At 46.8% G+C, this 23,657-nt stretch overlaps 1 protein-coding gene across 1 annotated transcript in view; it reads left to right on the forward strand.

Annotated features, from left to right (window-relative positions):
* The window catches only part of ULK1 (unc-51 like autophagy activating kinase 1), a 109,547-nt gene extending 87,354 nt beyond the window's left edge, over nt 1-22,193 (forward strand). The window contains exons 17-28 of the mRNA XM_081174747.1: nt 3,542-3,699; nt 4,807-4,893; nt 4,998-5,260; nt 5,853-6,034; nt 9,329-9,432; nt 9,751-9,894; nt 10,712-10,899; nt 14,185-14,363; nt 14,499-14,617; nt 17,330-17,487; nt 18,632-18,767; nt 20,755-22,193. Coding sequence (XP_081030873.1) covers nt 3,542-3,699; nt 4,807-4,893; nt 4,998-5,260; nt 5,853-6,034; nt 9,329-9,432; nt 9,751-9,894; nt 10,712-10,899; nt 14,185-14,363; nt 14,499-14,617; nt 17,330-17,487; nt 18,632-18,767; nt 20,755-20,810 — 1,774 coding nt within the window. The 3' untranslated portion in view covers nt 20,811-22,193. The remainder of the gene's footprint in view (nt 1-3,541; nt 3,700-4,806; nt 4,894-4,997; nt 5,261-5,852; nt 6,035-9,328; nt 9,433-9,750; nt 9,895-10,711; nt 10,900-14,184; nt 14,364-14,498; nt 14,618-17,329; nt 17,488-18,631; nt 18,768-20,754) is intronic.
* The last annotated feature ends 1,464 nt before the right edge of the window (nt 22,194-23,657 follow it).

Genomic DNA, 23,657 nt, shown 5'->3' on the forward strand with positions numbered 1-23,657 from the left:
TGGAGGGGCACCAACTTACCCACCCCACTGATCAAAGTGATTTGGCTCATCTTGCGTTTCTGTCCTGTTCGCCTTCTGCCAACAGTAGTCAAGTGAAACTTTCCGTAGGCTAGTAACGTTTATGAGCCTATTTACAAGGCTGGATTAGTTGCCTGAACACTGCGGCTGTAATTATTGCGCGATATCGGCCCTGCCAGAGTGCTCCTTTCTTTAATGTATGTGTTTATTTACATTTGCTTATGTGCTTAGTAAGGCATCTCAGCCGTGCGTCTTAGGCCTCTCTGCCACAGTCACATGATCCAGTTGCTGCATGAGCAATCCATGCCTGTGGCTTGGAACTTCAGCTGGGGAGCAGTCAGGTTCCACCGGATGTATGGCCCCAGGCTGTGTGACTGACTCCTTCCATCCTGTGCGGGCAGATCTTCCTCCTCTATGAAATTGCTCGGCTCTCACACTCGCTGTTCTAGCGGCAGTGCTCCGGGATTCCAGGCTTCATTTCCTCCTCCATGGTTCTCCCGAAACATGAACAAGTGGGGATGGGGGAGTCATACGAGAAATACAGCCTCTCTAAAAGAGTGGAACTGAATTATTTGGGGGCCAAGTTCCCACTGATAAGTGGAAGCAAAGGAGAAAGCAAGGCTCCTCAAGGGTGCAGTCATTTGAAGAGGTGAGTTTCTCTTCAGACTTTCCACAGCGTGTGCCTGCCCGCTAGTATCACGGTCAGCACTGGGTCTTGCTCAGGGGAGAGGAGGTGAAGCCAGGAATTAGGCCTTGGCACCAGCAGCCAGAACTGAAACATGCCCAGGCAGATTCCTAGAAGCCTTTATAGTTCTTCTAAGTCAGGGAAGCAAAGGACCCCTTGAATAGGAAGAGTCACTGGTGTAGTCTCCTCCAACCTGTTGCCCTCCTGAATTCTTTTTATTGCAGGTCCTCTTAGGACCAGCCAGTACTGATTGTAGTCTGAAAACGTCTGTCCAGATGTCTTTTTAAGAAACCTTGTCCTACGACACAGATCTTTTGATTGCCTAACCTGTCCTTTATTTCCTGTGTTGTTGTTTTTCCACACCTTTATTTATTTGGTTTTTCAGATTAAAGCTTTACAGTCACATATTGAACATACAACATAAAAAACAAGATTCTAAGGAATCTCTAGGACTTCCCTCCTGCCCTTTGTGGGTCCTATTGTTAATCATTTCCTCCTGCATCTTTTATGATAATCCCAATCTTTTACATCTCCATTGCGTCCAACTATAAGTGATATTCCAATCCTCCTAACGATCTTAACTGTTTACAATGGTTTTTAAGATAGGTTAAAAAATTTCCCCATTCCTTATTAAAGTTTTGGTCCTCCTGATTTCTGATTCTTCCGGTCATTTTGGCATAATCCCATCAACTTGATCTGCCATTCTTCTCTGGTAGGGACTTTTATCTTCTTACCATCTCTGTGTTTTCCATGTCAGCCCTCACATTCCACGCAGTCTTTGGCAGCTGCTGCATTACTGGTGTCGGGAAACCACTGGTCAGGGAAACCACTGCGCACGTTCCTGTGCTGCAAGCCACCAGTGCCTGGCATTGATTGCCACCTGTGGTCAATCAACCTCCCCTTCATGCCCCTCTGCTTCTCGTCTGTGCACTTCCTTGCTGTGTGGATTCCTCCCCCGCTTTCTGGTTCAGCCTCTGAGCTCTGGACAATGGTCTTCTCCTTAGAAGAGGTGTCAAGCAGTTAGACCCCAGTCCGTTGCCAGCCAACAGGCTCTTGATGCAATGCTTCTCTCCAAGTTGCCAGTGGAGTTGGGTGGACACAATGCACATCAGTCTGAGCCCGAATCGCCAAAGGGACCGCAGGGTGCTAGCTGCATTTGAACAGCAGCTTTCTGAGCCTGTGGTCTGCCTTCTCAGTGCAACCACAGAGGCTGCCAGCAGCGTGATGCTTTTCTTTTGCTGGGGTTGTGTTCCCGCTGCAGCTGTTAAAGAGTGAAGGACTTGGAAAAACAACTGAGGTTTGTGCTGTTCCCTGAAGGATCTAGAGCAAAAGCTGTCAAGAAGTGTAAACAAATAAACCAAAAGGTAAACCTGTTGTGAAGAGCATCCTTTGGATTGTTCTTCCTGGTATCCTTTTCCGAGACATCACCTCAGAGGGCTTTCGCCCTGATTCTTCTCCAGTCAGGCTGCTGCTGTTGCCACGGAACCCGTCCTGTCAGTTCCATCTTAGGTCTTACACATTGGCCTTTATGAAAAGCATCTCATGCCGAGCAGCCGCAAAGTCTGGTGTCACATGAGTGTTACAATATTTCAGTGGCTGTCTTTCATCTGGAAATAAAGAACTAAGATGGCATTTCTTGTGTCTGCTGCAAATGTCTCCCTGTCCTCCCTTTTAAAGCCTCTCTTGCACCTCTGTCATTGGTCGCACCACTTTGTAGTGTTGCAGGTTCAATGGGTCTCAGGCCCATTTTTCCCATTGACTTGTGGATGGTATTGATATGATTCTGTAGGGGCAAGACTCAGAGGTAGAGCACATGCTTTGCATATTACTATTATTAATATTATTAATTATACCGCCCTTCATCTGACAATCCCAAGGTGATTTACAGCATTAGAAAAGTTGCGTGGCAAGGTCCCAACCCCCCCCCCCTTAGAATAAAGACACATGACTCAAATATTTAAGGTTAATGGGCTAAAAAGGCCACAACTTTATTGGTTACAGATGATGAGCGGTATTGGCTTAGGCATTAGATCTAACCAACTATATCTGACTCCAGCCCATCTGTAAGGAGTCCAGGAAGGGTTAACCACCAGTAGGGGAAGTCCTGCTGGTGCACATCAACTAGGAGCTCCCCCAGGGGTCGTGCCTTAGGCCCTCACCTCCCTAGGCTTTGGACAGGGCCACACCCCCAAATCCTAATACCCTTCAATATGCGGGGGAGGTGATGGCACTACCTCCCCTCTTCTCTTCTCCAGAAATATTCCAATGCCTAACCGCCAAACCTTAAAAGTTGTGACAATTTGCTCTGAGGTAGGCGAAAACCAAGTGGAAAAATTCCTACCAGGCCCCTCAACGGCAACCAACCAAAGTCCATAGCAAGCTCAAAAGAGATGAAAACCTTAAAGGGCGGGAGGGTGGGAAAACCAGAGCAGCTGGAAGCAGGAAAGAGAGAGATCTCCTGGCTGTGTCCTGCCTTTAATGGGCAGGCCACACCCCCAGACCAACCAGATTGGTTGGCCTGGCCAGTGATGCCAGCAAAACCACCTCCTCCTTAAGGCGGAAGGAAGCTTTACTGTTTCCGGCCATGGAGGCATGCATTCAATCATGAAAAAGATCTCAGCTTCAGTCCCTGGCCTCTCCAGGTAATGTCCCCTGCCTGAAGCCCAGGAGAGCTGATGCCAGTCAGTACAGAAATGAGTGAGCTAGATGAGTGAACTATTGGCCTGACTCTGTACCTTCCTATGCTTCCGAGCTTGTTCACCATTTGCTTTTCTTAAAATCTTGTCTGCCTACTACGTTCCCCGTGGAATAATGAGAGATCAAATCCTTTCCCATTAGGTCCGGAACAGTCAGAAGATCAAGCAGCAGCAACAGCCCACTTGGTTTCATGAAGGCCAGCCCTTCCCCTCCTTTTGCTGCTGGGGAGCATGGAGCTGTCCCAACCTCCAGAAGGTTCTCCTTTGGGGGCGCTAAGCCTTACACGCCATCCCCACAAGGTAAATTATTGGGTTTGCTTATTCCAAATTCTAGAAACCTCAGCGATTGTGTTTGTGCATGTGTGTGTGTGTGTGTGTGTGTGTGTGTGTGTGTGTGTGTTTGCGCACTTTCCTTAATTCCAACCAGCGTTTTGTGGGTGAATGCAGATATAGTAGCATAATTAGAGCAGTGACTCTGGTTTGGAAGTGTCCTAACTATACTTGGTCCCATATGTGCCTGTTCCTCCCCAGGACTGAGAGGGAACCGTTTGAAAATGACAATGGTTTAAGGGAGGGACTACCAGTGAGAGGCACCACAATGCTCTCCATGTTGAGGGTCCAAAATTCAATTCCTATCATCTCAGTTGAAAGGATTTCAGGAGGGGAGAGCTCAGGAAAAGAAGAAGCCATCACAGCAGACTATGCTGAGCTATTATATATGTTTATTTATCTGTGGGGTGGGGGTGGGGTCTGTCACTCCTCTGTGTATTGCAGGACTCCATCTCCCATCGTCACTGACTGGGGCTGATGGGAGTTGGAGTCCAACACAAGTGGAAGGCCTCAGCTCCTATACTTTTGTTTTTACTAACACACACACACACACACACACACAGAGAGAGAGAGAGAGAGAGAGAGAGAGAGAGAGAGAGAGAGAACTTTTCCAGTTACTGAGTTGTTTGCTGTGAAATATAAAGAAATAAAAATAACACAAAATCCAGCAATATCAAAGTTCCATAATCAAACTAAACATGTGTAAGAAGTCTTCAACTGAAACCTTGCTGGAAGAAATAAATCTTTCATTCCTTTCAAAAAGAAACCAAGAGTGCGAGGTTTCTAATTAGATGTCCCAATGATTTGACTTGATATAAACCAGCTTTACTGTTTGCTTCGAACATCTAAAAGCACTCATAACCTAAGCGAGCTTATGAACCTTTGACTAATTGTATCTTGACAAAACCTCATTGTTTCCTATGTAGGTTTTCAGAAGTTTGACTGGTATAACGGTGCCCCAGTTTGATTTAAAAAACAACAGCAATATTGCTATAAGTAATCTAAACGAAATGTTTGCTATAGGGAGCGTTCAATTTTTTGTCTGTCAGTGCATTGATGTGCTTTTTGATTTTTCAGTTGGAACAATTCCAGAGCAGCCTGACCAGACCGTTCTCCCTTCTCCTCCCTTTGGAACAGAGATGAGAAGTCGGGTGCCCATACCTGGTAGGTTGCCCTTGACACTATCTTGAGATTTCTGCCCTTCCCTTGCCATTCTTTCTTACTGATGCATAACTCTGGGCATCCTGCTCCCCCTCTCGTCCCTCCAGGTGCCTCAGTGCCTGACCCTTCCCCTCGAGGGATGGGCTCCCGTCTCCACAGCGCTCCCAACCTGTCAGATTTGCATTCCTGCCGGCAGAAGATTACAAAGCAGTACTCTGATCCTCTGGTTCCCCATTTCAACCAGGCCGCCGCAGGCCAGCCAGCACAGACACATGGCCTGCAACCTTGCCGCCCACTGAGGTCCTCGCCAAAGTTCTCTGAGTTTATGCAGAGAAGCCCCTTGCCAACCATAATGGGCTCTCCAACAAAGGTATTGTTTTCCCCCTGCCTTCAATGGGCTCTCGCTTGTGGTCTCCTAAAGCTGTAAATCTAGGACAGAGATTTGCAAATGAGCATCAGGTGCAGGCATATTAAGCAGTCACGTTTATGTTTAATAGCGCTTTTGTGTCCCATATTTATTGTATTGTGTTTTGTATTCTAAATGATATTCCATGGAATTCAAATTGCATTGCAATATAACGGAATATAAGAACTAAAAGACGCAATTAAAAATGCAGTTAAAAACCGTGTGTTATCTAGCGCAGCTCATGACAGTTGCCACAACAAGCAGGAAAATATATCCCCAAGTTTTAAAGTGTGTGAGGGGAGAGGTTTGGGTGCCCACTGATCTTAGGAGGTTGTGTAGAGGGCAATGTTATGAAATGGTGGGGGTAGCAGATGCAGCCCCTGTTTGTGATTGAATTTAATGCCTGTTTATGTGTGTATGGAGTGGGTGGGGGCTTTTATTAATAGCGGCACAGATAAGCCATGGTGCAAACAGTGACACTCTCTCACGCTGAACACTAGTGAACCACCTCTCTCCACTCCTCCCCCACTTTTTGTTTTTAATAAAAAAATAATAGGTCATGCCTCCTTTTGAGTTCAACAAAACCCCAAGCTCCCAAAACCTGCTTGCCCTCCTGGCGCACCAGGGCGTCATGATTCCGACAAGGAACAAGACTCTGCCAGACTTGAAGGACATGGGTCATTTCCACTGCCAGCAGGCAGGCCTAGGATTGAGGCCTATGGAAGAAGCCAAGGGCAGGTACGAAGCTGACCAGAAAGGCATTCACAATGCACACAAGTTTTGCTGTTATGATGGGCCGGGCTGAGGGGGATAGATGCTGATTTGCCACTCTCCTTGCATCCACATACCGTATTTTTCGCTCTAGAAGACGCACCAGACCATAAGACTCACCTAGTTTTTGGAGGAGGAAAACAAGAAAAAAAATATTCTGAAGCCTCTTCAGGACAGGGGGAGTGTTCTTCCCGTTGCCCTGAAGAGGCTTCTGGGATAGCTGTGCAGCCTGCATTCTCTCCATAAGACGCACACACATTTCCCCTTACTTTTTAGGAGGGAAAAAGTGCATCTTATAGAGTGAAAAATACGGTACTTTTTTATTTCGCATCAAGGAATCTTCAAAGCGCCTCAAAATTTCCTGTGTTGGTTATTTCTCAGGCTAAATAGGATTCCCAGTAAACCATATTCACAGTCCCTTTCTGGGAGTTCCGGTGGCTCCACATGCCAGCAACCCTTTAATCTCCTCACCCCAAGGTCAGATATAGCAGGGGCAGGTAGAAAACTGAGTCAGTCCATTGGTTCGCCTAGCTTCATAATTGTGTGCATTGACCAGGCAGGGGACTCTCAGCCCTGCGTGGTGATGCTGAGCCTTGTACTTGGGACTTCCTGTGTGCCACTTAGTTACAGCCCTGCCACCTCCATGGCTATAGGCTCCTGTCTCCATGATTCACCTGCTTCAAACCGCCGCCTCCATCTCCATCCTTGTCTCCACCATGGTCCCCTTTTCCTGTGCCTCATAGCTTTTGTGCAACACACCAGCTCCTACAACTGCCTCTGCTTTGCCCATGTGTCAAATAGGGTCCTGTGAAGCAACAGGATGAAGGCTCCTTTTATCAAATAATGGGGGGGGGGGGAATGTCCTGTGCTGGACATGTGGGGCAAGGCAAGAGAGTGTGCTTCGGCCCACTGCCCTATATCCAGCAACTGTGGTTGGTGATGAGTAGCTTTGGCAGCAGAGGAAGCCCCTGGTATCGTCATTTACCAAGGATAAGGTGAGGGGAAGGATCCTGATTCAGAGCCCAGAGATCTGCTGGCAATCAGAGTGGGCAATACTGAGCTAGCATGGCCCGGTATAAGGCAGCTTTCCATATTCCTTAGGATGAGGAGCACAAACTTAGCAGTTAGGCATGTGAGACACTCCTTGCGCAGCAAGTGCACACAAGAAGTGCTGTCTCAGGCAGGCTAAACAGGTGCATAGCTTAGTTTGCCAAAGAGATGCCACACTTTTCCTGCTTTAACTGCTGAGAGGTCCACACTAATGGCTAGCATCCAATGGAATGACTCCATAATTGCTCTCTTCCTCTCCTCCTCCTTCTCCTCCTCCTCCTGTCATTTCCTCTGATGATATCCTGGATTGCCCAACATGGGGAGGCTTGGTCCAGCACCAGATCTAATCTATTTATGATTCTATTCCTTGGTATTCATCTAGGCCAGGCATAGGCAAACTCAGCCCTCCAGATGTTTTGGGACTACAACTCCCACGATCCCTAGCTAACAGGACCAGTGGTCAGGGATGGTGGGAATTGTAGTCCCAAAACATCTGGAGGGCCGAGTTTGCCTATGCCTGATCTAGGCTCTCGATTCTCAGACATTTCAGGGGACGGAAATTCTTTCCTTGAAGCCATGGGAAGTAAAACAAACAAACATACATCATTTTAAAAAAATATTTTTAATAAGTTTTACATAACAAAAATTCAAACACATTATTCATCTCCTCATTTAGGATTCTCTGAATCCCTTGACTTCCCTCCGCCCTTCCGTGTTTACCATTATCAATCTTTCTTTTTCATCTGCTTATCTTATTTTCTATTTATTTATTTTTTTAAAAAAAAATCAGCTCATTTTAAATAATTTCCCAGAATGCTTTAGTTATCTTGCACATCCACCACATATTTCCAGCAAACATTGGAAGCAGTTCTATACATTTTTGCTAGTTTTACAGGTGTTAAATACCACCAATACATAATTTTCATGTAGTTTTCCTTCAGCACAAAGCATGCTGTAAATTTTAAGTCTTCCCTCTATTATTTTCCCCAAGATGAAAATTGAATATTGTGCCCAGTGTCTTGTGCCCATTTTATCATTACTGATTCAACTTCTTCGTCCTTAGTATGCCACTCTAGCAACAATTTATACATTTTCGAAAGTAACTTCACATTATTTTCCAATAATTCCTTTTCAAACCTTGACATTTCTGTACTAAATCCATTTTTCTTATCTATTTTCAACACATCATTTCCTTGGTGGTGTTGCAGCCAGTCTTTCACTAACTGTCTTATATCTTCAAAACTACATACATCAATTTTGTTTACTGTTATCGCAAAAACTAAGTGACGAGCTTTCTGCTTCCATTTGTTCTGAAACTACCCAGGAAAAATAGCTGGAGAGTGGTTTTTTTGAAACTAGGAACCATAGAGAGGAAGGGAGGAACTCTTATGGGACAGAGGAACTGGACGGTTTTAGGAGGACTTTTTTGTGGGGGGTGTTGCATAAAAGGAGGCTGCAGATGACCCACCTGTGCTCTAAGAAACTGGCTTTTTTAAAAAAACAATTGAGCAGTCTTTTCCAGACTGGCATCCTTCAGATGTTTTAGACTACAGTTTTCATCGGGCTCAGGCTGATGGGTTACCTCATGAGTTGGCAACCCAGATCTGCTGCCTCATTGGCAGGTCTTGCAAATCTACCCTCTTGGGGGCTGAGGCTGAGCTCCATTCCAAACATTCAGCATAGCTCTCCCCAGCCAGCAAGCCAGCTTGCATCTGCTAGCTAAGGTGGGCTCCATTTTGCCTTGGATAGAGCCCTCCTGGCCTGCAGGCTTAATGTTCTAGAATAATAATTATAATTTATTATTCATACCCCGCCCATCTGGCTGGGCTTCCCCAGCCACTCTGGGCGGCTTCCAACAAAATATTAAAATACCGTAATACATCACACATTAAAAGCTTCCCTAAACAGGGCTGCCTTCAGATGTCTTCTAGAGCAGGCATCCCCAAACTCGGCCCTCCAGCTGTTTTGGGACTACCAATTCCCATCATCCCTGACCACTGGTCCTGTTAGCTTGGGATGATGGGAGTTGTAGTCCCAAAACAGCTGGAGGGGCCAAGTTTAGGGATGCCTGTTCTAGAGAGGCCTTTTATCCTTCTTTAAAGGCCACTGCGCTTTTCACTGCAACCAGCTGTTAGGGAGCAGAAATCCACAACAGCTGTGCGTCCGTCCGTCCCCTCACATTCACTTGTCTTGCTTCTCTCCTTCCTCCAGGTCGCTCAGCACCGGTCGCCTCACTGATCTCCTCCTCAAAGCTGCTTTTGGGGAAGCTGGAAGCAATGACAGTTTGAACAATGAGAAGCCCATGGAAATCACAGGTACGGGGAGATGGGAAACTCTGGGGTTCCTTTTTCGTTTTGCTCCTTTTTTTAGTTACTCAAATTGGAGGAGCTATACACAGGGTTCTCTTCCCTCACCCTCTCCCACAGATTCATAATATCCTGACAACAGCCCTGAGAGGTAGGCTAAGCTGAGAGACAGCAAGTGACTGGCTCAAACACCCAGTGAGCTACATGGCTTAGTTGGGAGATTTGAACCTTAGTCCCACCAACACTCTTAACTTCTAGGCTGACTGTGTTTCTATCTTGATATCTTTTATGGCTCTCATAAAATCCTAACTCATTCTTTCCTCGTAGCTCCTTCTGCTGTCTGTGGAGGAAACTTACACTCAGGGGCCCGGGATGGCGGCTCTGCAAGCCCTTCTCCAGTGGTCTTTACTGTTGGTTCCCCTCCCAGTGGGACAACCCCACCGCAGACCACCAGGACCAGAATGTTTTCAGGTAATGAGTGCTTCCTGCCATCGTGATACTGCTGTCCAGAAGGAAATTGGAGTTATTTTCATAGTTACTGTCCTGGCTTTGTGTCCTAACTCAGGGATGTGTGTATTCTAGGAACAGGGAATCTAGTGTCTCACATGCACATACACACACTGTGAGCCGCCTGACAGACTTGCTTCCCTGTTATGTCACAGATCTTGAGCTAGCAATTATACAGACACCTTCCTTTTTTTAAAAAAAAAATGGTGATTTTTTTGAGATCTAAGGAAGCTCTGGGGATTTGCCCCACTCAAAAGCTTCACTAAGTTCTGGGTACCCACTGGAGTACCGGTGCACACATGGAGACTATTTTTATTTTAGGAGAAGCACCATAAATGAGGAAGCTCCTGCTCACATGGAGCTTTGCTTACAAGCACTGCCGTTCTCATTGTCATTGGGATGATAGTCCTATGAAATAAGGCTGTGTTTGGACTTTGCTTGGTGGAAAGGGATTAATAAGGATAGCTGAGGATTAAAATGTCACAATTATGGGCTCATTCACATTTACCTTTCGCCCTGCTTCAAAGCTCCTTGTCTGAGTGCACCCCATCTAACTTTCCCCAGGAAAAGCTGCTTTTTAATGCTGATTCAGAACAAGCGGAAATTCAGGTTTCCCCAAAATTTCTGAAATTCAGAAACATGGCACAAAAGGAAGCCTGGATGAGCCCTAAATTGGAGCTTAATCTGAATCAATAAATAAAACTGTGTCTGTTTGTTTTTCTCCTTTGGCCTGAAGAGTCATGTCTAGGTAACTTTTGCTTCTCTGTTTCAACCCTTTTAGTGGGATCTTCCAGCTCTCACAGTTCGGGAGGGTCTTTCAGCGGGCGGCACTTCATCATGAGCGCTGGCGGGGATGTGCTCGAAGCCCCATCAGGCATCAGATATACTTTTGCCGACCCCATCACTGCCAATCTGGAGGGAGCAGTCACCTTTGAGGCACCCGAGCTACCGGAGGAGACGCTCATGGAAGTGAGTGGAAACCCACCTCCCCACCCACCCCAGAGACACAAGATTAAAACATGAGGCTGAAATTCATTTGGTCCTCCACAGGTTCATCAGTGTTCCTCGCATTTCTCACCTTGTCAGACACAGACACAGTTTGGGTGCGGAAGTCAACATTCTTGTCCTCCCTGGGTTTTATTAAAAGCAAAATGCTGGTCCTTGTGACTGTTGGGAGGTAAAAGAACAAAAATACGTTGTCAGTGTCATGGGGGGGTTCAGCAGCGCTGAGCTGGGGCTCCAGTGCCTTACGTAGCTCAACACAGCAGCTCCCCATCCTGTCCCTGTTTGCTACTTCTGCACAAATCATGAGATATGGAATCAGTTGCTGGAAAAAGATTCTAGCTACCCCACTTTAAGATGTTGTATTGTAAAGCTCTCCAGTGCCTCTGCCCTATGTGGCTTTCCGGTGTTCCTGATCTAGGTGAATATTTAGCATCTTTGCCCTCTGAGGTCTTGTTCAGGCTTTACAACCCTATGAGATAGGTTAGGCTAAGGGAGTTATTTGCCACTTAAAAGACCTTCATGTCCGAATGGGGATTTGAACCAAGATCTCCATGGTTCTATTCCGGTATTTGATCTGCTATGGCACACTGTCATTTAGGGCATCGTTTTATGGCTGCCAGTTTGTTCTGTAACATTTTTTTTATTAATTGACTTGTGCTTCCAGGGACTTGCAGGCAATACTTGTAGCTTAGAAATGTTAAATAAGGTCAAGTGGGAGGGAGTTCCAAAAGTCGTTTAGGCACCACATCTGGGGATAATACTCTCTCTCTCTCTCTCTCTCTCTCTCTCTCTCTCTCTCTCTCTCTGTGTGTGTGTGTGTGTGTGTGTAGAGCTGCAGTGTTAATTATCACTGAATACTATGTATTTGCGGTTTCTTTCCTTCCATTCATCTTTGTGATATATGCTGCTGCCACTTGACTCCCAGCTGCTTCCTTTTCCAAGCAAAAGAGGCCTTTTTAAAACTTCCCTCTTGTATTATTAGAAGGCTCTCCCTTGGCTCAATTTGGTTGCTATGGACAGTGAAGGAGAGGCAGCATCACATTGGGGCTTGTGTTCCCATGAATGGAGCGGAGGGTTGTTGTTGTTTGGCTACGGGAAGCCTCTCAACTAAGCCAGGAGCTCGCTGAGGGATAAAGCCAGCCTCAGTTTTCCATCTGTATACAGGAAGAAGAGAATGTCTTTAGAGGAAGCCTGCGAATCTGGAAAGGGGAGTAGAATTGAAAGCTCTGAACCATAAAAGTTGAGACCGTTGCTAGGTAATAAATACCTAGTGAAATGTTAGTGGAGTGTTGTCAGAATGCTGTCTCGTCAGTAGTGAAAGCTTGAATTACACCTGATATTTGGATCGCGCCGGTGCTTTCTGAAGGAGACTGAATGTCAGGCTCTTGGAGTCACAGCAGCCTGATTCCCACCCCCACTCCCAAGCGACCAGGGCATTGCATTCTTACCATTTCCAGTTCTTGAGTCAGATCTGCTCTTTCGCATTGTCTGCAAAGCTGCACGCGTGTTTAAAAATAACCAGTGATCCTGGCTGAAGATGTGGTTCTCCATGTTCCAAGCTGCTATCTCCTGAGTGTGCAAAGGAGTTGGGCTAGGGAGACAGATGAAAACAAAACCCATGTGGTTGGCTGTGTTGGTGCTCAGAGAGATGGGATTCCAACCCTTTAAAAAAAATTTAAAAACTCCCTCGGTTCAGGTTGCTGTTGAGCTCAAAGACATCAAGCCCTCCCACCCACTCCTTTTGTATGTGAATTGAACAAAAACCTCTGGCAAATGTGCACCTAGATGAAAGCGATGGGAGGGAGAAGAGGGGGGAGGGGGCAGTGAAGGAAAGTAGGTCACTGTTTCATCTCTATTTATAGACTCTCAGCAGTTTCTATAGAGCTGTGCAAACAGAGGCTCTGCAACAAGTCTCAATCCCAGCTTTTTAATTTTTAAAGTCATTAATTCCGTGAGTGGACAGGCCCGTAAAGGCGGCTGCTGATTTGGCACCGGCTCCCTCTGAATGAGAACCACAGTGGGAGCCATGGGAATGTTCCTCACCTGTGGCTCCCCTTGAACTACAGGTGAAACTCGAAAAATTAGAATGTAATGGAAAAGTTCGTTTATTTCAGTAATTCAACTTAAAAGGTGAAACTAATATATGAGATGGACTCACGACATGCAAAGCGAGATATGTCAAGCCTTTATTTGTTATGATTGTGATGATGATGGTGTACTGAAATAAATGAACTTTTCCACGATATTCTAATTTTTCGAGTTTCACCTGTAGAGCTGCGTCGGGAGCCCTGGGAGCGTGCGTTCATGTTTTCCACCCATCCTGCCTCTTCCTTCCACTTTGCTTAACCGTGGCCAGGGAGAGTGTTGGCATAGGCCTTACCCCCACAGCCATTCCTTCTCGGAGCTCAGAGGGGCATTCCTAACTCTCTCTCCCTTCCCCCAGACTTATCTTCCCAATAACCAGTGCTTTTTTTTAGGGTTTTCTCAAGGTTATGCAGTACTGGCACCTCTTTTTTGTTTGTTAAAAAGTGTGACACTTACCATAACAACTTCATGAGTACCGGCACTTCATTTTCTAGAAAAAGTGCACTTACAATAACCCTATGAAGCAGCAGAAACAACAGATATGTTTCTGGCATCTTAAATGCAAACCAGTTTATTAAAAGAAGCCTGTGGACTGTATTGGATTCTGAGTGAGAGAGCAACTGGCTTGGTTAAAGGCCATACAGCGTTGTTGTTTTTTAGAGCATTTGTATCCCTCTCTTCAGCCAAAAAGGCTCCCAGAGTGGCATACTATCAGTTAAAGCAGGACAGTCGCTGCTCTCAGGAGTGCAATCCTCAAAACAAACAGAACTACACACAAAGGGAAATACACAGGCAGGGAAGAGGCAGGGGAAAGCGGATTATTAAATAATGACCATCTGGCATAGGAACAGTTCAGGGGCAGAGGAAGTACCTGATGGAGCATGTCTTTCAATGGTGCTGATGGAAGGAGGCCCGCTTCCCTGCTGTCCCAGTGAGGCAGCCTGATGCCAGGGGGAGGTTGAGGGAGAGAAGGCCTGCTGGAGGCCCCCTCCCCAGATGACTCCCAAGGGCATGCAGCCCTCGACAGGGGAAAGGTTGCCCACCTGTAGTGTAAAGCTCACAGCCTAAGGCAAGGCGTTGGCCTTTCCGTGAATCTGCTGCTTTCTGCATTCTAGAGCTGGCTTGCTAATGAAACCTCGTCTCCCTTTGTTTCCCCGCTCACAGCAAGAGCACACGGACATCCTTCGCAGCCTGCGGTTCACCCTGGCCTTTGTCCACTACGTGATGGAGATAGCGGCCATCAAAGGGAACACCAGCGAGATGAGCAGCTCGGTGGCCTCTGAGTACCAGCTCCAGGAAAGCGTCGTGGCTGACCAGATCAGCCTGCTCAGCAAAGAATGGAGGTAAAGGGTGATGTTTGGGGAGGTCCCCGAGAGAACTGCGATGGCCTGGCTTGGGCTCAAAGCAGCTTTGTGCGTCTTCCTTTGCAGCTGTGTGGATGGCAGCTCCATTAATCTGCTGGTGCTTTCTTTTTTCAGCTATGCAGAACAGTTGGTGCTGTACTTGAAAGTAGCAGAGTTGCTGTCCGCAGGCCTGCAGATGGCCATAGACCAGATCCGGGCAGGCAAGTTGTGCCTCTCCTCCACCGTCAAACAAAGTAAGCACTCTTCTTCAATGCACACACACAGGGGAATTCCTGATTGTGGGTTGTATCCCATGGTAGTCCTACTTAGGTTGGACCCACTAAAATTAGTAATAGCTATGAGTCAACTCTGATTAAGACAACCATAGGCTGCAACCCACTTCTCTTTTAAAAAATTTTTATTTATGCACTTTCACAGACTTAGTATACACATCTTACGTTTTCATTCTTTAATCACACTTCTGTTAGCTTGCTATGCCCCTATATTTTTAGCATCTGTCTCCTGTGATGCTGATAGAATTGTCCGTTTCTCTCACCTTTGCAGCAAGCAATACCTGCTCAGAAAAATAATCCTTGCATCCAGTGATGGCATTGATCCATGTCCAGCCCCCCGCCCCCACCCCCCCTCTCAGAGGTCTCAAGAGGCCTTGGCCACTTCTGGCTTTTGAAACCCTGAGCCATCATACAAATACAAAATGGCAACTTGCCAAAACAAAATAAGGTATAAAACAGACAGACACCAAGAGAGAGAAAGTGTTTGTTTATACTGAGAGAACGTGTTCATCACTGTCAACTCTTGTGCCATCAGAACTGATGCATTTGTTACATATAATAAAACACAAGTGTGTTGTCATGCTGCAGTTTGCTTGGCCACAGACAGGTGGCGATGCCGACCACAGGGTGACAAGAGGTGGTGTTTAGGTGGTCCAGGCTGTGCGTGCCAAAGGTCCCCGGCACCTGAAATTAAAAGTATACAGTTGCAGAGGATGAGAGACCCTTGCCTGAGACCCCAGAGAGGTACTGCTGGTTTGAGCAGTATTCAGGCAATACTCAGAGAGGTCCTACTTCTTTTCTCCCCCGGCCCCCCTGCTATTACATTCCAGGGTGAAGTGAAAATTGAGTTAGCCGAGCATACAAGATCAATCTGTCCTGTGCGTACTTGTTTTTATCTTCCTCTATCTCTCTCAAATTAGGGACAGCACTGTTTTGCACTCTGTAAAATGTGATCGGTGCTACGGGTCTCCACATGTATTCCAGTTGCCCGTCTGGAAAACACGTCGCCTGATCTGAATGTTTCAGCTCTTAGCTATGTGCAAGGGCTTAACGATAATTGATGTGGGTGCAACTTAATAATTACATGTTGTGCCTCTGCTGTTAAATAACACACAGTCACTCAGCAGGCTGAATCATTTTGTTCCTTGGCACGGGATCCTCTGCGGGTACTGGAGGCAAAAGCAGAGTCCACAGAAAGGAATGATGTTTACATATACGTAAGCATCGTATTACAGCACCATCTAGGGCACAAGACCAGGGGTATTGGTGAGCTTGGGGAACTCAGTGCTTTGCATACGTATCAGAAGTCTTTGTGGAGCGCAGCCTTCAGCAGTAATCCTGAGTTGGCCCAATGAGGACAGGGCAAGCAAAGAATTTTGGCCACAGAATGCTGACTGGCTGTTGGGCGTGGGCAGAGGGACAAATCTTGGAAGAGTGTATGGCTGAACAGGATTATTCCTTGCTGCAACTCTCTGGGTTCTGCTGTGGAAGAAGATTCTGCTTGAGCATGCAAATAAAATGATGATGTTGTTGTTGATGATATTTCAAGATTGCACAGCCCCATTCTCAGTTTTAAATTATGTTTCCAAAACTGCACACAAGAAAAGCTTCTGGGAGGGGGAGCTTAGCATTTTTATTTTTATTAGCAGCATTTTTAGCAGCTGCAGCAGAGGTAAGGTTTCAGATAATAAACCACAGCAAATAAAATGAACATCTGCTGTTAATCATCATCATCATCATCTTAGGCAAGTTGAAAGGTGCCTAAAATTTAAGAGAGGAGATACCTGATGGACCAACCTCTTTATGGAAGGCATCTCATAAATAGGGTATCATTATCATCATCATTGAAGTAGCCCTCTCCCCAGATGTTACATGCTGTACCTGGGACAGTGAGGTCACTCAAAGAAGGGTCTCTAAGGATCTCAGGGCTCAGATAGGCTCAGGCACCTGGGAGTCCTTCGGATGCCCCAATTGGAAGCCATTCCCCCAATAAGCCAGTTCCCCAAACCTCCATCAAATGTTGGGCAAATGATGGGCAGTCGGTTGACAACGTTGGTCTTGGTCACCCTTTGCAAACACTGTGGCAAGAGACTGTTGATGTGGATAAGGCAGGGGTCTGCAACCCGCGGCTCCGGAGCCGCATGTGGCTCTTTTACACCTTTGCCGCGGCTCCGGGGCAGATACTAGCAAGGGGAGGAGGCGCATTGTGCGCCCCAACACTCCCCACTGTGGTGGGCGCTGTACTGGCTGTGACGTCGCATGGGCGCGGTGCGTGTGTTAGTCACGCACCATCCCGATGTCACCTTCCCGCCCGCCCGCCCGCTACATTGTAAGGGGCATGTACGCTGGTCACTGCATTGAAAGGGGGCATGTACGCTGGTCACTGTTTTGAAGGGGAGTGAAGAACACACACACACAAAAAGGTAACTTGTTAATTTAACGTTTCTATGAGGAGGAGTAATTCTGAGGGGTCAAACAAAGAAATAATAAAAAAGTGACAAAAAAAATATTTTTATCATGACGAGTTCTGCGGCTCCCAGTTTTTTTTTCTTCGGAAACGGGTCCAAGTGGCTCTTTTTGTCTTAAAGGTTGCAGACCCCTGGGATAAGGAGTGGCCAGAAGCGGAGGCCGTCCTGTAGTGTCATTCACCCCTTCTCCTTCTCCTTCTCCTAGTTGTGAGGAAGCTTAACGATCTGTATAAATCCAGTGTTTCCTCCTGCCATTGCCTGAACATGAGGTTGCAGAGGTGGTTATTGGACAAGCAGAAGCTCATGGATCGCATCAACAGCATCACGGCCGAGAAGCTCATCTTCAGCCACGCTGTGCAGATGGTAGGGCGAAATGCTTCTCATGTATACTGGGTTGCATGTGTGCAGTATTTGGGGGTTAGTACGGTGGCATTTGCTGAGCCCTAGGGATGGGCCTCACCTCTCTGCAGGATACGAAGGGGCCCTAATAAGAGTTTTAACACATAATTACCTTAAGTAGAAGTAGCAGCAAGGGCCGTGCAAACCGAAAGAGAACCCCACAGTTCTCTGGGAATGCGTTCTTTGCACCGAGCACAGCCCTTTTGTGGGCTGTGTGTATTCATGGTGGTAGAATGCATGTAGACAGATCAATCCTAGGCACCCACAGGGATAAAAGGGTCTCTAGTAACTTGGGGAAACCTTGGAATGGACACAGTAGATCTAGAACTAGCCTAGATGTACCAGTGACCTGATGAGATATAAGGCAGCATCAGATGGTCACTTTGCATCCCTCTGGCGTATCTTTGGGGTTTTTGCACTCCCTCAAACCACAGAGTCCTCTTTGCACAGAGTACCCCAGAGAGATTGGAAGCAGAACTAGACGGAAAACCTCCCTGGGTGCTCTGAGTGAAAATGGTCTTCAGGGATATTTATCAGCCTCTGGGCTTTGGCAGGTGCTCAACTGTACCAATCCCTAGTGCCAGCCATGCCTCCCCAGTCACATCCCTCTGCTGTCTTCAGCATATTTTTAAGCATCCTTTCTGGGTGCCTCTTCTGAACGTACTGCATCCCGCTGCTGCCGCCACCACCCCCCCCCCGGCGGCCAAAGCAAGAAGGAACTCCCTGCTATTGTCATTCTCCTGCTTTCTGCCTAGACCTTTTGACGATGCTCTCCTTGGGCAACATCCACATGAGAGGCACGTTCCTAGTTTGCAATAGTCAGGTGATGCTCCCCATGATGCGTCAGTGCACAGGATCTTCCTGCAGGAGTGCCGCAGAATCAGCCCCTTTTGCCCATCCCTGCTGGCAGTGAACTGGAGTCGGAAAGCCACAGCAGAGAGATGCGAGCTTATTAAGAGGGCAGTGTGAAAATGCATTCTACGCTTTTCAGCAGCCGTGCAATGCGGGGGTGGTGGTGGTTTGAATCTTTGCTTGTGTGCAGATCCAGTCTGTTGCGCAAGCATTATATTTGCTGGCAGAATAACCACTGAAGGCATTCTCTCTCCAGGTTCAGGCAGCAGCGCTGGATGAGATGTTTCATCACAGAGAAGATTGTGCACAACGATACCACAAGGCACTGCTGCTCATGGAGGGGCTCCTGAACATCATCACTGAGCAAGGCGACATTGAGAACATTAATAAATGTAAGGGTCGGGAAATGCTTTTTTTCTTTTCTTTTCTTTAAGTAAAAAAGTATAGATGTGATGGTACAATATGGCCGTGCCATCCGTATTCTTTTTGTGGGGCGTTCCCTGATGCTAATTGGTAAAGCACTGCTCAGAAATCACCTTGCTTCTTTTCCTGCATATGGTGTGTGTGTGTGTGTATATGCAGTGCTTGTGCAGGTGCATCTCTAACAGAGGGGAGACTCTGAGGAGCTGAAAAACTAAAAGGCACAGCAAACAATTCCATGTTAAATTCTCCTAGCTTAAAAGAGAATGCAGGTGGAGTGAGTGGATCATAGGCAGTGCAAATGGGAGGAACAATAAAAGAGCAGGACAGTAGAAAATCAAATGAACCGTAGAATTGTAGAGTTGGAAAGGGGCCCCAAGGCTCATCTAGTCCAACATTAAAAAAAACCCAGCAGATGGCCAGGCAGCCTCTGCCTAAAAACCTCCGATGAAGGAGAATCTGTTATTCCCCAGCTGGAGGCACATCAGAGTTCAGGATAGTGTAATGCAAGGAAATTTCATAACCTCTTAACACCTTTACAGTGCAGTCCTTTAGCTGCCTACTCAGAAGGCCCCTTGGACTTCATCCCAGGACAGGGTTATAAGAGTGCAGTCTTGGTTGTTACATTTCAGTTTCTACTTTATTCTAATAAACTCCGCGCACCTTAGGGATTGATTTCTTATGTTCCAACTCAATCACTGAGATCTTCGGATGGAGCACTTCTAATGGTTCCCCGCATCCCTGAGGTTTTTTTGGCTATCACTAGGGACCAAGCCTTTAACGTGGCAGGTTGTGCCCCGTGAAACTCCCTGCCAGCAGTGATTCAGCAGGAACCAATCCCTGCTTTCATTGGAACATCTGTTTTTAGCCAATCAGTAATCAGTATCTGTTAGTGGGTTTATGCTGGTTTTATTGTGTGTTGTACTCAATGTGTTGATGTTGGACACGGGTGGTGTTGTCTAAACCGCTGAGCCTTTTGGGCTTGTCAATATTAAGGTCAGCGGTTTGAATCCCCACGATGGGGTGAGCTCCCATTGCTCTATCCCAGCTTCTGCCAACCTAGCAGTTTGAAAGCATGCCAGCGTGAGTAGATAAATAGGTACTGCTGCAACAGGAAGGTAAACAGCATTTCCGTGCGTTCTGGTTTCCGTCACTGTGTGCTAGAAGCGGTTTAGTCATGCTGGTCACATGACCCAGAAAGCTGCCTGCGGACAAACGCCGGCTCCCTCAGCCTGAAAGCGAGAGGAGCGCCATACCCCCATAGTTGCCTTTGAATGGACTTAACCATCCAGGGATCATTTACCTTTACCTTTTCCTCTGTCTTGAAGTATGTTTATAAAAGTGTGGATTATACATCCATCCATCCATATGCATGCCTGGTTCACCAATAATGCTAAACTCCCCACCCCCAACATCTGTGCAGCTGAGACAAGGAATAAAGCAATCTTCTGTTTCACTTGTCTTGATTCCTGGCTTTATCATTAGATATGAACCAGGATGTCATGATTCCAAATGCATGCAGTTGCAAAAGAAGCTACCTTCGAGCTATGGGTTACAAAGCTGTCTAATTCAGCAAACTAGAGTTTACCTTAAACTACAAGTCTTGGTTTGCACATCACAGCAAACCAGTAACTGGGGAAAGTGACACTGAGAGTGCTCAAGTCCAAACTTTTGCTCAGACTCCCAAAAGCTCTTGCAGATGATGCTCAAACCAGCCTTCCTCAGTTCTTTGCCCTCCTGATGTTCTACTTCCAGCTCCCGTTACCTCCAGCAAGCGTGGCTAATGGTCAAGGTAGATGGGGAGAGGACTCCATCCATGTCTGGGGGGCACAGAGATTGAGACAGCTGTGCCAAACCATGGTTTAGTGTTGTGTGTGAACAAGGACGATATTGGTGTTGCTGCAAGGACAGCTGACCCCCCAAAAAATCTCATTTTCCCCATTTGCTTTCTCTTTCCAGGTAAAATGTGTATTGAACGCCGGCTGTCGGCTCTACTATCCGGCATCTGTGCATGAGGAAAATAGCCCTTAACTCTGCAGGTGATCATTTTCCGTCTCTAAGCACCTGCTACCAAGATGGCAAAGCACTGTATGAGCAAGCCCGCCGGCAACGAATTTATCGGACGTCCATGGCGGTTTCCCTGTTTTGGCGTCCTTCGAGGAGAACTTCCCCTGGGTCGGACATGGAATTGCTACAATCTTTTTTGGTGTGTGTGTATGTGGCCACAATACAAACCAGGGAAAGATGATGATCCAGAAGGCTTGTTCCCCTTGCCCCAACTCACCATCTGGTGGGAAACAGCTGGGTAAAAAAAAGAAGAAGGATCAAGCCCTCCTTTCATGCCTGTTTTCGGAGAGCAAGGTTGCTGCTGAGTTGGCCTTGCCTGGAGCACTGAGGTCCACTGCTGGCGGTGAATGATCCAGACGTTTCTGCTCTTGGAATGAAAGAGGTTTCTCCGGAAGGGGGAATGTCTCTGTTGGCCAGTTCTGCAATCCAAACCCTCGTCTGCTGATAGCCAATCACTTGGGAGCACTGTTCCTACTACGCCTCTCATTGCTCGCCGTACGGGAAGAGCAACAGCGGTTATGTGGCAGGCGTGGAAGCCAGAAGCTCACCTTGCTCTGAGAAATTGTGGCTTCTTACGTTATTTTTCCCCTGCTGCAGTGCTGGAAATCTTGAGTTCAGAGTCCCTCACCTACATGACAGACAGAAGCAGGGTGGGTTGGGGTGGGAAGCCGTTCCTCATTTCCTACGTGGACATGGGCAGAGCTAAAGAGAGCTTGTCTATCCAGACTGGAGCACTGGGATTTGGACTCCACACTCTCTTGCTTTGGTCTCAAGCAGCCAAAATGTTTTTTCTTCGCCCAAAAGGGAGTCGTTCAGTAGATGCATGCTTGCAGCCCTCTCCTCCCATGGCCTGCGTCTAAGCATGAGAAAGCATCTGTGCTGCTTTTGGCTGCTGCCCAGATAAGCAATCCCTCCTCCCAGAAGGGTGGGAAGCAATATAAGAAAAACACACCATAACACGCATACTAGCTTTGTGAATCAAAGGAGCACTTTACGGACAACATGAACCTGGGCTTTGGATACTTGGCAGCCCCGCAGTGATCCAAAAACGTCGCAACTTCTAGGAATGCTGTTCCTCTGCCTTTCGCCTGCCCTCCCATTGCCTCACGCGTTGTTGGTTGTTTGTCTGTTGGGTGGTTGTTGTGGTTGTTTTAAAAGAAATTGCACTACAAGTGTGTATGTGTTTTTGTGCGCGTGTATATACATATTCATATATATTACCACATTAATATATATTAATATGTATATGGTATATAATATATAATGTCACTCTGTGTGTTAACTGTACTGTATTTTATGCTTGTGAGGAGAAAAAGAAAATTAACAATCAAGCAGTCTATGTCCTTTTCATGACCAGCGGCGCTAGCGTGAAAAAAATTCAGTACTATTTTGTCTTTTCCTTTTTTAAAAAACGGATGTGCTGTTTGGAGGTCCAGGTTTTTTGAAAACTCAAGGATGAGATCTCGATATTGTGCATGCTTCATTCCTGCCCCCTCCATTGTTTATAAAAACAAATCCCCCCTTTTTTTGGCTGTTGTTGTTAACCTCTTCAAAGTTTTCTCTCTCTTCCCCACCTCGATTTAAGGCGACTAAGCAGCCAAAGAGAAAGAGGGAGGCACACACTGTGTGTGTGTTTCGTGTAAGGCTGTGCTTTGTGTGTGCGCGCATTTAGGCTTGGGGGTGTTGTGGCTGCAAGCAAATGCCTGATAGGCTACCTTTTTTGAGTGATGTCCTTCACGCCCCCCCCCCCGGGCCCTTGTGCATGGTTTTAATGCAGCTGATCCAGTCTGCAGCTGTATTTTGTCTGTGCTGGGCAAGAAAGCATCCTTGGCAAACAAAGCCTGGATTTCAGGCTTTTGTTTGGTTTTGTTTTTCAAAGAGTGGGTCAAGTATATCTATTTGCACATGGTTTGCTTTTCATCACTTGTGTGTATCCCCCCCGAAAATATGTAAGGAACAGCCGTACTGACTTTGGAAACCCTGTTTCAAAGCTCCTTGCAATAGGTGTCGCCCAGTGGGTGGGGAATCATTTCTCACACTCACCCCTCCATGTGTTCAATCAGCACATTTTGATGGAATCTGTCGCTTGCCCCAGCCCTTCTGCATGGCTTCTCTTCTCTTTCGCTTCTATGGCAACTCAGCAGTGCCTAGCACAAAGGAAAGATCCTCTGTCCTTCTGATATGATGCCAATTTCATAAAGGCGTGTCACTTTATTGTTATGGAGCAGGTGGTTGCTTGTGAAAGGGGTTCTAGGCTGGTACAATTCACCCTGTAGTATTCCACACACACACACAACCCGAGATGGATTTGAAGTTCCTTAGGGTGTTACTGTGCACCTACAAGTCTTTCCTTAGCTTGGCAATGCGCGTAGTAGGAATCCTACGCGAAGCATTTCAACGTAGGATGACACACACACACACACACACACACACACACACACACACACACACACACACACACCGTCCTCCTTTGCAAGGACTGCGAGGGGCAGAAGGGAGATCAGAGGCCTCACAAGTTGTCTCCCAACAGCAAACGGGCTACTTGGGCACCATCTTTCCTGTTATTTTGAGACCCGTATTGTATTTCTATTTAAATTAATCATTTCTAGATTTGCATGTATATTACCCCATGCAAATGTTATGTCCTCTATTGCCCTATTGGGTTTGGTACGGTTGGCAGTGCATTTTATCTTTTTGGCAATGCCACAGTGATCACACACACACACACCCCTCTTGGGCTCCATTCATTCTGACACCTGCCTGCCAAACAAAATATTAACAAAACTGGTCACGAC

Source organism: Podarcis bocagei (assembly GCF_964188305.1).
Source record: "Podarcis bocagei genome assembly, chromosome: 16".
Taxonomy (NCBI): domain Eukaryota; kingdom Metazoa; phylum Chordata; class Lepidosauria; order Squamata; family Lacertidae; genus Podarcis; species Podarcis bocagei.